Genomic DNA, 13,690 nt, shown 5'->3' on the forward strand with positions numbered 1-13,690 from the left:
TATAGTAAGTTTTTTTTTTTTTTAAGATTTTATTTATTTATTTGACAGAGAGAGACATAGAGAGAGAGGGAACACAAGCAAGGGGAGTGGGAGAGGGAGAAGCAGGCTTCCCGCCGAGCAGGCAGCTTGATGCGGTGCTCGATCCCAGGACCCTGGGATCATGACCTGAGATGAAGGCAGACGCTTAACGACTGAGCCACCCAGGTGCCGACCTCCCCTGTATATATTTCTTAATACTAGTTTTTTAAAAATGCTAGTTTAATCTGGGCCTTTTTTGAATACTTTTCTTCCAGTCTGTGGTTTGCCTCTTTATATTGTTAACGAAGAACAAGTTTTAATTTTGTGAAGTCAGATGTTTTTGCCTTTTCCCTTCCTCTCTTTTGTAGTCCATGTTTTTTGTGTCTAAGAAATCTTTTTGTATCTTTAAGGGGTGTGAAGAAACTTTCTTGTTCTACCTTTTTAAAAATTGAGGCATCTTGTATTAATTTTTGTGTATCAAATGAGGTTCATTTTTGTTTGCTTGTTTGTTTCTCCCTGGTTATTTTATTCACATTTGTTAAGACTTTTATACATTTACACCTTGGTTAAAAATCATTTGACTGTTTGTGAGCAAGTCTGTCTCTTTATTTTGTTCCACTGATCTGTTTATCTATCCTTACACCCACACTGCTGTTGTGGTTGTTGCACCTTTTAGTAAGACTTGAAATTTAGTAACTTTGTACTGCTTTGTCAAAATTGTTTTGATCGTTCTAGATCCTTTACGTATAAATTTTAGAAGCCTTTTTTTTTTTTTTAAAGATTTATTTTTATTTATTTGACAGAGAGAGAGACAGTGAGAGAGGGAACACAAGCAGGTGGAGTGGGATAGGGAGAAGCAGGCTTCCCGCCGAGCAGGGAGCCCGATGCGGGGCTCGATCCCAGGAGCCTGGGATCATGACCTGAGCTGAAGGCAGACGCTTAACGACTGAGCCACCCAGGCGCCCCAAATTTTAGAAGCCTTTTAATTTGTTTTTTTAATAAGCCTGCTGGGATTTTGATACTTCTTTTTAGCTGTAGATTAATTTGAGGGGTCTGTGAATCTTAACTATATTAAATCTTTCAGTTATGAATGTGGTTTATCTCTCCTCTTATACAGGTCTTCTATAATTTTAGAAGTGTTTTGTAGATTTTTATATAGAAATTTTGCACTCCTGGTTAAATTTATTCCTGATTATTTGATGTTTTTTAATTCTACTTGTGGGATTGTTTTTAATATTTTCCAATTGCTTGTTGCTAATGTACAGAAACACAGCTGATTTATGTAAATGTAAATCGGCATTGTATCATTGAACTTGTGAGCTCATTTACATTTCCTGGAGTTGGTGTTTGTTTTGTTTTGTTTTCTATAGAATTTTCTACTTATACAATCATGTCAGCTTTTCATAATAGTTTTACTTCTTTATTTAAAATATATGACTCGTTTTGCCTTTTCTTAACTTACTGCTGTGGATGGAGAGCTAGAGCTTCAGTACAATGTTGAATAGAAATGGTGAGATAAGATTGTCTCATAATCTTAAAGCAAAATCTTTTAATATTTTTCCCTTAAGAATGATGTTAACTGCAATTTTGGGGGTAGATATCTGTTACCAGATTTTAAAAGTTTTTTAAAAATTCCTCATTTGGTGAGAGTTTTTACTTTTTACTTTTTTTAAAGAACAGATGTTAAATTTCGACAAATATTTTTTCTACATCTCTTCAGATATATGATTATTCGCCTTTACTCTTTTAACATGATACATTATACCAGTTGATATTTACAGGTTAAATTAACCTTATATTCCTGGAATAAACACCATTTGATCATCTTGTCACATTTTATTCATGTGTCACTACATTCAATTTATTAATACTTTGTCGAGAATTCCTGTATAATTGTTCATGAGGGATACTGGCCATCAATTTGCTTTTCCCTGAGATATTTTGTCAGCTTTTGGTATCTGAGTTATATGGGCCTTATGAAAACAAAATGGGAAGTATTTCCTCTTCTTGATGGTCAGTTTTGGGTGTCCACTTGGCTAGGGTACAGTCCTCAGTTATTCAATCAGAAAGTAATCTGAGGGTTGCTGTGGATGTAATTGGAGTCCATAATCAGTTGACTCTAAGGAAGATTATTTTCGCCAGTCTGTGTGGGCCTGCTTCAGTTAGTTGAAACGCCTTGGGAGCTAAAGCTTCCCTGAAGAAAAACAAATTCTGCTTGTGGATAACACTATCATCTTCTACCCAAGAGTTCCAGCCCATCTTTCTAACCTCCTGCCCTGCGGATTTCTGGCTTGCCTAGGCCAATTTGATTGTGATATGAGCATCCTTTTTATATTGTTAGATTGAGTTTATTGGTATGTTGTTTAGTGTTCCCAAGGCAGTTTGTTTTATAATTTTTCTTTTTTAAAATTTCTTTGTGTGTGTGTATATGGGTTTTTTTTGTTGTTTGTTTATTTGTTTTGAGAGAGCACATGCATGACCCAGGGTGGGGGGGGGAGAGGCAGAGGGAGAGACAGAGAGAGAGAATATTAAGCAGGCTCCATGCCCAACACAGGGGCTCAGTCTCATGACCTGACATCATGACCTGAGCCAAGATCAAGAGTCAGATGCTTAACCAACTCAGCTACCCAGACGCCCCTCTTTGTGTGGTTTTTATATCATGATGAGCGTGGACCAAATTCTCTGGAAGAATTCGGTATAATTTTTTTGCATAATCTACTTGTGAAGCCATCTGGGCCTAAAACTTCAATGGGAAGTTATAAAATTATGCATTCACATTTTTTTTTTAAGATTTTATTTATTTATTTGAGAGAGAGAATGAGACAGAGAGAGAGAGCAGGAGAGGGAGGAGGATCAGAGGGAGAAGCAGACCCCGCGCCGAGCAGGGAGCCCGACGCGGGACTCGATCCCGGGACTCCAGGATCATGACCTGAGCCGAAGGCAGTCGCTCAACCAACTGAGCCACCCAGGCGCCCTGCATTCACATTTTTAAATTGGTACGAAATTATTCAGATTTTCTCTTCTTATGTCAGTCTCTACATAATTTTTCAAGGAATTTTTCCTTTACATTAAAACTTCGTAATTTAGGGGGCACCTGGGTGGCTCAGTCATTAAGGGTCTGCCTTCAGCTCAGGTCATGATCCCAGGGTCCTGGGATCGAGCCCTGCATCAGGCTCCCTGCTCGACGGGAAGCCTGCTTCTCCCTCTCCCACTCCCCCTGCTTGTGTTCCCTCTCTCGCTGTGTCTCTGTCAAATAAATAAATAAAATCTTTAAACAAACAAACAAACAAAAAACTTTGTAATTTAGGGGTGCCTGGGTGACTCGGTTGAGCATTGGACTCTTGATCTCAGCTCAGGTCTTGATCTTGGGGTTGTGAGTTCGGGTGCCACATTGCCCAGCATGGAGCTGCCTTACAAAATTCTTTTAAAAATTTATCGGTACAGTGTTTATCTTACGCTCTTTTTAATACCTGTGCTGTGTTAATGGTTGTTTTCCCCTCTTTTTTTTCTTGATCAGTCTTGGTAAGGGTGTATTAATTTCATTGGTGCTTTTAAAGAGTCAAGCTTTGGGCTTGTTGATTTTTCTCCTTGGAAGTTAGTTTTCTGTTTCATTAATGTCTACTTTTCTCTTTCATTCTTCTGTATACTTTATTTAATATGCTGTTGTTTTTCTTAAGATACCTCTTAAACCCTTGACTTGTAGACTTTTTTTTTTCCCTTTAATAAGGCTTTATTTTTTTTTAAAGATTTCATTTATTTATTTGACAGAGAAAGACACAGTGAGAGAGGGAACACAAACGGGGAGTGGGAGAGGGAGAAGCAGACTCCCCGCCGAGCAGGGAGCCCGATGCGGGACTTGATCCCGGGACTCCAGGATCATGACCTGAGCCGAAGGCAGTCGCTTAACCAATTGAGCCACCCAGGTGCCCAAGGCTTTATTTTTTTTTAGAGCAGCTTTAAGTTCACAGCAAATATAAGAGAAAGATAGAGATTTCCCATGTATCCCCCATAGTCCTTCTTTAAAAAAAAAAAATTAAAAGGTAGAAATTTATCCTAACCACAGCTTTAGTTGCAGACCTCAAATTTTAATGTTAGCAGATTTTTATTTTCTTTTGTATCAAGATACTTTTTAATTTTATTATAATTTTTTTGAACCAGATGTTAGGGAAGTGTTACTGAATTTCCAAATGTTTCTGACTTTCTGGTTATATTTAGGTAATGGATTTTTTTGTTAAATACATTTAGTTCAAAATATATTCTGTATAATTTCTGGCCCTTGAAGTTTGTTGATATTTGCTTTATAGCATAGTATATTATTTAGTTGAAAAGGATGTATTGTACAGTTATTGGCTGCAGTATTGTATCTCAATCAGATCAAGTTTGTTCATGTTTTCACATCCTCTATGTTTTTATTTTTATCTTCTTATTCTATCAGATACTGAAATATGTTGGTTAAAATCCCCCACTATGGTTATGGATTTGTCTGTTCCTCCTGGGTTCTGTCAGATTTTACTTTATATATTTTGGAGCTGTGTTATTAGGTGTATATAAATTTAGGTGTTTTTTTTTTTTAATGTATCTTATAGATAAGTTGACCAATTATTCTTCTGAAATGTTTTCCTTTATTTCTAGGAATGCATCCTAACTTAAACGTTTCTGTTTAGTGTGGTATAGATAGATACTCCAGCTTTCTTTGGGTTAGTGTCTTCATGGGATACCATTTTCCAACCTTTTCTTTCCACCTTTATTTTTAAGGTGTGCCTTTTAAAAGCATATAAATGGTCTCCATCCTTGAATTTCAAAATAAGCTATAAAAGTAAGAAAAGGTAGAAAGGAAGCTATTGACAAGGGAGATACGCTGAAGGTAAAAAAGAAAAAAGAAAAAGGGAGGAAATGCACTGTGTTTTCCTAATGCTTTCTGTTGTGTTGGTTAATAAATTGTAAGCCTAACACCACCCATCCACTTTTCAGTGGCGTTAGCTATGACTCAGGATTAAGAGCTGGTGTGGATACAAAAAGATCCAAGACCAACAAATGGTGGGTTAAAGGAGTGATTAGTGTATCTCAAGTAAAGGAAAGTTAGAAAAGTTTAATCTTAAAGAGAGATTGTATAGATGTCTTCATACAAATAAGACACACCAGCGTTCCATAAAGCTCTGATTTAACGGAGCTGATTGAGTTGGGTGAAGTCAAAAGAGACAAGTGACAAAGGAGGGCTCTGGGAACCAGAGTTGATTTCTCAACTCCCCAAGACAGGCAAGGTGCCTGTATAAGCATGTCCCTTATACCTGCAGACTTAATATGAACCCTAGGTTGGTGTTAAGGGTTAGTAGCTTATATTTAAGAGCCTTCTATATTTTTCCCTTTGCTTTTATATATCCAGTAATTGAAGAGTAATGAGGAGGTGATGGGAATTACATTTTAGTTCTTAATGGTTTGAGTTTGTATAGCCTGTTCAAAATTTTACTGCCTCCACAAGAATCTTGTATTAGCCAGCAGCATAATCTATGTGATAGTCACTTCATTGAAAGCTTATTTTTTTTATCTCATATGTTTCCAGAATAAATAGGTAGAAGAATCTCTCCTACACCCACATCAGTAAACAGCTTACTGATTAAAAACTAGGCATCGTTTTTTTTCTTCTCTCTAAATCAGAAGAAAATCTTGCCGTGTTTTCTTGCCAAGAAGTGAATCTTGCTCTGTTTATTGCACGTAAGTCCTATCTTCTGCAAAGTCAGTAATCGTTTAAGGCAATCTGGATGATTTGTACTTATCAGAACTTGGAACAGAATTTGTAAGAGTCTGACTGACAGCAGAATTCAAAGCTTTGAAATTCCTTTGAGGTGTTAGCAATCTTAATGATCCTGATTTTATTTTTTAAAACTGTAAACACATAATAAAAGTACTGTCTACTGACTAAGTGGCCCTCTGATTAAATACATATTTCACTTTGTGCCTAATAGAAGTCTGAGAGCAAGCAAGAGTTCGAATAAGAATGGGGTGAGCCAGAAGTATGGATGACATATTTATTTGCATAAAATAAGAAGAATACATTTTTACTGCTGTTTATAGGAAACCTGTTCCTTGGCACAAGCTTCACAAAGACTAGCAGGAACAGACTCTCATGGAATTAAGTTTAAAGTAAATTGTGGGTAGATACCTAGGAATTCCTACAGGGCTGTAAGCAGTTGGGTCGTTAAATGCTAAACAGACAAACCAGTGCTTTTTTTATTACTTGTGCTTGTGAAAGAAATACTTTAAAATCTGTAAGGTGAGGGACACGGTATTAATTCTAGAGGAAGACACGTCCTGGGGAAACTGTTTTCAGCACCATCCAAATACAAATACGAAGCATGTAGAATAGTCTTATTTTGTGTTTTTGGGTTTTGTGTATTTATTTCAGTTAAATTTGGCTCTTCCCCTGATTCCCCCAAATCCGTTTGCTTTCTGGGCTTACACCTCATCTTATGAAACTTTTTTTTTTCCTTATTCAAACAGTATTTCTTAAATCAACATGTGTTTGTGTGTTCTATTAGCAAGCATTTTTAGGACCTTTTTAATGATCAGCTCTGCTCTGTGAGATGAGCAGGCTGCTCTTCCCTAGGAGCTGGGAATCTAGGACTGAGCACCTCATGGGGAAGACCAGATACAACCACAAGAAACCCCACAAAACCTGGACAATGCAAAAGAAAGGGAAAACATAAAACAGGAGTGTATTTAGGTATTTTTAAGTATGAATCTTTATATGGAGTGCAATATCATACAGAGATTATAAGATTATAAGATTTTAATTATAATAATTAATTTACTATTAATTATTATTAATTATTATTAACTTTGGACAAATCCCTAAACCTCTCTGAGCATCAGTGAGCATCAGTTCCTTCTTTGTGGGTGGAGGTGATAATCCCTTCTGCTCTGATTGAATGTGTGGATGAAATGACATAAAGCATGTGAAATACCAAAGAGCTTGGACACATGGCAAGCCTTGCGGAATGTTATCCATTGTTGGTGTTGGCGGTGGGGGGGGCGGGTAAGGCAATTGTACCTTTCCTTGTTTTATTTTGTTTTTGTTTTTAAAGATTTATTTATTTATTTTTTAAGATTTTATTTATTTATTTGACAGAGAGAGACGTAGCAAGAGCAGGAACACAAGCAGGGGGAGTGGGAGAGGGAGAAGCAGGCTTCCCAAGGAGCAGGGAGCCCGATGCGGGGCTCGATCCCAGGACCCTGGGATCATGACCTGAGCCGAAGGCAGATGTTTAACGACTGAGGCACCCAGGCGCCCAAAGATTTATTTATTTGACAGAGAGACACACAGCAGGAAAGGGAACACAAGCAGGGAAAGTGGGAGAGGAAGAAGCAGGCTTTCTGCTGAGCAAGGAGCCTGATGCGGGGCTCATCCCAGGCCTCTGGGAGAATGAACTGAGCCAAAGGCAGACGCCTAAGGACAGAGCCACCCAGGCGCCCCTTTCTTTGGTTCTTAAGGAGATATGGAGATTTTCTTCAGTATTAGGAAATTTGCCATCGGCACTAGCAATAAAGCAATGTCGTTTTTCTCAAGATTTGTAACTGGGCAGTTTTTCAAACAAAGCAGTTAAACTTTTTAAGAATTGTTTTTTCCTTTATTGCTTTTGTAAACTGCATTAACAGTTTATTTAGATGCCCATGTGGTTTAATCAGAAAGAACGGCGGCTCATAGGACACTTCCTTTCATAGGAAGAGAGGCTCCTTAGGCATCTGTTCCACAGGGGATGGGGACAGGGTCCTCCTGGTATCCGAACCAGTGTGGTTGTTTACCAAGAAGGCCAGCCTGCAGTGGACACCTCTAAATCTCCTGGGATTCAATAGTGCACAAAATCTTGCTTTTGTATTTCTCTTGATACCGACACCGGTTCATGATGCATGAAATAAATAGAAGATGCCAAGTTGGTCTCTTCCTTTGGCCATATTGAATAATCTGGCGTTTGGTTTGGTTTGGTTGATTCGGAGGTTCTCCACCTTTTTCCTTACTCTCCCAGACATGCTGAGCAGTTTCAGGGCGGGAAGTCTTCACAAAGAAGTGAGGCTTAAAGCAGAAAAAGAATACGGAATAAGACAAGAAAAATCTCAAAAAATGTTGAGTTGCTGCCATTATCCTGAGGTTATCTTTGGGAGGCCTACAGGAGGGGTGAAAACAGAGAGGACCGAAAATGTAATACATATGAGGCTTATTGGTCATCTTATGTCAAACGTGCATAGCCAAAGAAAAGCCTCAGTCATGTTGGTACGTGTGACATCATTACCACATGCAGGGGGCAATAACTTCTGCTCTGATGAGTCTCTGGGTAGTACTAAGTTGCGCCAGTGGTTAGAGTGAGCCATGTCTCAGGATCCAACTTCCATGATATTTTTAAGATTCTTTGGGCCCATAAATCTGTTAATGCTGCATCCTTCCTCTTCTGGTCCTGGCTTCCAGAGCACACGAAAGGGTAATAATAATGGTACTTAGGATGTTAAGCTTGGACTGCTAGGCACTTTATATACATTATCTCATTTAATTCCCACTACCTCCCCTCAGCCTTTTATGTTGGTGGGATATCCCAGTGAAGATGAAATGGTGAAATGGGTTACTTCTCCTGTTCCTATTCAAGAGGGTTGTCCTAGACCCTGTCAGATAGCACAGTGCCAGGCGAATGCAGTTTCCCTCCAGGCCTTGGCTGACCTTCTCTGTAAGCTGCAGAATTACTCTGAATTAGAAAAAGTCACATGTCCTCTCAAGTGAACGACATACAAGAATTGTTTGTATTTGTTCCTGTGGGTTCAGAGATTTCGGATCGAGTTCCTAACTGGTATGTTCCAGTTGGGATGCAAGCCTATCCAAATAACGATTACCCTTAGATCTTGGGCATCAAGGATTGGCTCAGGTGCTTCTGGGTCAATGTGTTTCTTGCTGTGTATAGAACATTGTCTCTTTGTGCCTTTGCATGATCAGAGGCACAGAAGCACAGGTTGAGGGCGTGGGTCATCAAATAGGCTTGGAATCCAATCAGATGGGAGAAAATGAGTGTGTACCTTGCATTAGGCTCCTTGGAATTCCTGAGAATATGGAAGGAAGAAATGAGATCCCTTCAAGGAAGGGATAGGGGTTTGTTGTCCACCAGAATCTTCTGTTTCCCCCTTCAGAATATTACCTTTTTTGCTTGGATACCGTTTTTGTCCCTTGCCAACTTCCATAAAGAGTTTGCCTGCAGGGGGCACCTGGTAAACCATGAGACTCTTGATCTCAGGATTGTGATTTCGAGCCCCACGTTGGACACAGAGATTACTTAAAAAAAGTTTGCTGGCAGTAAAAGATTAATATATGTCTATACGTAAATATGTATAAATGTAAACCTGCACATTATGTTTTTACAGTATAGTATAACAACTAATTCACTGTGAGGCTGGCTATAGCAAGACCCACAAATAGAAATAAACTCTTACAGAAACCCTCTTGGAATTGCTTCAGAATTTGGGGGCATCAAATCTGAAAGACCTAACCTAACTTGGGAGTTTCTGAGAGTAGCAGCAGTTAGTGGTCCTCAATGGCTACCCAAGAAAAGAGAGCATTGGTACAGCCCCAGTGGAGCCCTGTGTTTTGAGCTTACCTCTGATGCCCAGGTAATCTGTTGGGCTGGGTTAGCCATAAAAGGACCCCACCCTAGGGAGAGCCAGGTAGTTGGAACAGGTGAATAATTGTTCAATCAAATGATGTTAGTCTGCTGAAAAAATTGTCAATTTTTTTTTAGATTTTTATTTATTTGAGAGAGAGAGTGTGAGCACAAGCCAAGGGGAGGGGCAGAGGGAGAGGGAAAAGCAGACTCCCCCAGCTGGACAGGCAGCCCAGCTCGGGACTTGATCCCGGGACCCTGGGACCAAGACCTCAGCTGAGGGCAGAAGCTTAACTCACTGAGCCACCCAGGCATCCGAAAAATTGTAAATTTGTATGTTTTTATGATTAACAAAATCTCATATTTTTTTTTCCTGACAACTAATAGTGGCAAGCCTAGTGATTACTTAAGACCAGACATAGAAGGAGCTAGAAGGACCCCTCTTCATGAGTGTGAAGTAAGAAGCTTGGCTTCCTAGTTGGTGTAAGAGGGTGGGATACATCAGTTAATACAGTAGCTGTCAGAAATTGGTCAGGTGTAGGTATGAAAGCAGAGAGGCCCAGATAGCCCTGTTTCCTCCATTTATGATTGGACTTTGTTCCTTCAGAATTCCATGCCTCTTCACTTTGGGTTTTGTATGGATACCACATTGGGGACTGGCAGAAACCATAAAAGCACATGAGTCTACATCAAAATAATGCAGTTTGATTCCCCGGGGCTCCTGTCCACACATTCATAGTTCTGGAAGTTTCCTCCTTCCCCCATGCACCTGCTGCTTGCAGGATTCCCTTCCCAGGCACTGTTCCTGGCTTTCTCTGTAACACAGCAACATCCCGGGAGAACTTGGGACCACCACTTCACCTCCTAGCTTTCATATCCCTTATCTGCAAATGGAAATGACAACTCCTACTTTTCTCATTCAGAAGCTGGTTGTGAGGATGCTCTGAGAAAACTGATTTGAAATAGCTGGGAGATGATAACCTGTGTCTCTGTCAGGCATTACCCTGCTAATCCTTTCCTCGGAGATGTGCCCTGGGGCCTGCTGCCCTGGCTGGCGCGCCTTCTGAGAGGCCACAGAACAACCTAGGTTAACCTTTGCATCCCGGCTCCCTCTTGGGCATCGTGTCCGTCAGCTGTGATTACTACTGCAAATTATTCATTGCCGCTCCTTGTTTGTTAAACTGGCCTGTGAAATTCGGTCATAAGTCACAGAAGCTTCTAAACTGTGTTCGTGGATTCTTCCCTGTATTTCCACAGCCCTCTGTGGCTTGTGCACATGGCTCTGGGTTTGTATCCATCTGAGTTCACAAACTTCGGAGGCCTTGGCCCATGCCATGCGAACTCGCCCATTCCCACCACTCGACGACCCCAGCGTCCTAGCAGGCAGATGCGAAGTGTTGTTTGCATTCATATCCCCTGAAGTCGTGCACCATGATGTCCTACTTTTCCTGACAAAGATGGATACTTCAGTTAGCATCATGCAGTGACTTGGGTTTCTTTGCTTCCTGGTCTTTTTAACCAATATCATTTCCCAAGGTAAAATTATCTTCTGGGATTGAGGTCATGATTGAGTGTTCCTAGAACCCCACTCAGCTCCTTGTGTGCAGTTCACACCTGATACGTGGCGCCTGCTCTTGTTACCATCATTAGCCTTTGAAATAAAGATTGTAAATATTTATCCTAATGATAGAAAATTTAATATCCAGAAGACAAAATTTATTGTTGTTTTGGCAGTAAAACAATTTTTTGTCGTATTTTCATTTGAAATCTTTATTTCAGAAATATGATGGCTTGGCCTATAAAAATGGGGCATCAAGGATTAGCCTTTGTTTTATTGAAGTATAGTTGACCCACAGTGTTCCCTTAGTTTCATGTGTGCAACATAGTGATGCTCCCGCCCTGTACTTAGGCTGTGCTCACGTGTATGGCTCCCATCTGTCACCATACAACACCACAGCAGTACCATTGACTCTCTTCCCTGTGCCGCACCTTTTATCTCTGTGACCTATTCATTCCATAACTGGAGACCTGTATCTCCCACTCCCCTTCCCCCATTTTGCCTGTCTGTCAACCCCCTTCCCCTCCGGCAACCATCATTTCTCTGTATTTATGGATCTATTTCTGCTTTTTGTTTCCTTCTTAGATTCCACATATAAGCGAAATCATATAATACTTGTTTCTGTCTGACTTTACTTCACTTAGCATAATGCCCTCTAGATTCTTCCATGTTGTCACAAACGGCACGACCTCATTCTTTTTTATTCATTCATCTATTGAGGGACACTTGGGCTGCTTCCATAGCTTGACTATTGGAAATAATGCTGTGGTAAATATAGTGGAGCACGTTTCTTTTCAAATTAGTGTTTTCCTTTTCTTTGGGTAAATACCCAGTTAGTAGAGTTGCTGGATCACATGATATTTCTATTTTTAATTTTTTGGGGAGCCTGCATTCTGTTTTCCACGGTGGCTGCACCAATTTACATTCCCACCAATGGTGCGTGAGAGTTCTCTTTTCTCCACATCCTCACCAATACTTGTAATTTCTTGTGTTTTTGATACTAGCCATTCTGAGTGGTAGATGATGTCTCATTGTGGATTTTGATTTGCATTTCCTTCATGATTAGTAATGTCAAGCACTTTTTCATGTGTCTGTTGGCCCAGATGATAAAACTTAAAAAAATTTTAAGACCTTGTGTTTCCTTATTATCAAAATTCTTCATCAGATTTCTAAGAAATATCAAAAATGGGTTTTATTGTATTTCTCTTCTTTCTTTATGAGGCATGCTGATGAACTCTGAAATTCCTTAAGTAAGGTCTTTAGAGGAAAAATTAAGGACAAATTAGGGGGCTCAATTAAGTCAAGAATGTATTCCTGAACAATAAAAAGTTGCATTATATTGAGGACCAGCTTAAATATATCATGATGGCTAATGATGTAGGCTCCCTGTCTCAGTGACTTAATGCTTTGCAATCTTGATCAAGTTGCTTTTCCTCTCCCTGTGCGTCAGTCTCTGTCTGTAAAATGAGATAGTACTAGTATTCTGTAGGGCGATTCTGAGGATTAAATGAGTTAATACACGTGAAATATATAATGGGTAGTCCTGTACGCAGTGAGCACTCACTAAGTGTTAATTGTGGATACAAAGCCAAGAAAGAGGAATCCCCACTTCCAAAGGTAAACACTTAAATTTTTCCACTGAATTTGTAATTAACCACTTCTTTATCCCTACATGTATAGTTGAGTCTTATGGATTACTCCTCTGTGATTCCCACTTGCTGATTTCCCTGATAATATCTACCAACCCGTGATAGTTTGGGATTCAAGTCCTCTCTCTGAGTCTCAAACTTTCTCATTTATTAAATGGGGAAGATTGTAATGCCACTCCTCTAGGGCTACTGAGCATAGTAAAAGAACTCATATCTAGAAAGTTTCTTACTGTGTTTGGCACGTTGCAAGTATGTAATAACTATCATCAGGACCACCTATCATATTGTTATTTCTTTGATGGGAAAGCATTCCCTGTCATTCCAACAAGTCTTGGAAGAAAGGAGTTGAATCCGAACAGAACAACCCATTACAGTCTATGTTTGAAGAGAATTCTTCATAAGAAGCCCTCTGTATCTATTTTCCCTATTTCAGACGTTTCTACAAGTTCTTGGTGTGGTGGGCGTGGCGGTGGCGGTGATCCCGTGGATTGCGATACCTCTGATTCCCCTTGGCATCCTTTTCTTTGTTCTTCGGCGATATTTCTTAGAAACGTCGAGAGATGTCAAACGCCTGGAATCTACAAGTGAGTACAGAGGCTCTCAGGTTGGGATGGCGATGCGGGCTCACTTCCATTCATGCTGTAATTAAGGAGGCCCCTGAAACTGTGCAGACTCTATCTTCCAGACTTTTTTTTCTCCAAGTTAACATTAAATCATCGAATACTGTGTCCACTGTGAGTCAATGTGGCACTTGGAACAAATGGTGCTGGTGGCTTGGGACACCAGGAAGGGACAGGGGCAGCTTTGCCAGGGCCACCAGGAAGGGACAGGGA

General features: G+C 39.9%; 1 protein-coding gene across 3 annotated transcripts in view; it reads left to right on the top strand.

The window, feature by feature from the left end:
• The window catches only part of ABCC4 (ATP binding cassette subfamily C member 4), a 239,879-nt gene that overhangs the window by 167,626 nt on the left and 58,563 nt on the right, over positions 1–13,690 (top strand). For all 3 annotated transcript variants that reach the window (XM_021695986.1, XM_021695985.1, XM_021695987.1), the window contains one exon: positions 13,291–13,441. In XM_021695986.1, the coding sequence (XP_021551661.1) occupies positions 13,291–13,441 (151 nt within the window). The remainder of the gene's footprint in view (positions 1–13,290; positions 13,442–13,690) is intronic.

The sequence above is a fragment of the Neomonachus schauinslandi genome, chromosome 3, assembly GCF_002201575.2.
Source record: "Neomonachus schauinslandi chromosome 3, ASM220157v2, whole genome shotgun sequence".
NCBI lineage: Eukaryota > Metazoa > Chordata > Mammalia > Carnivora > Phocidae > Neomonachus > Neomonachus schauinslandi.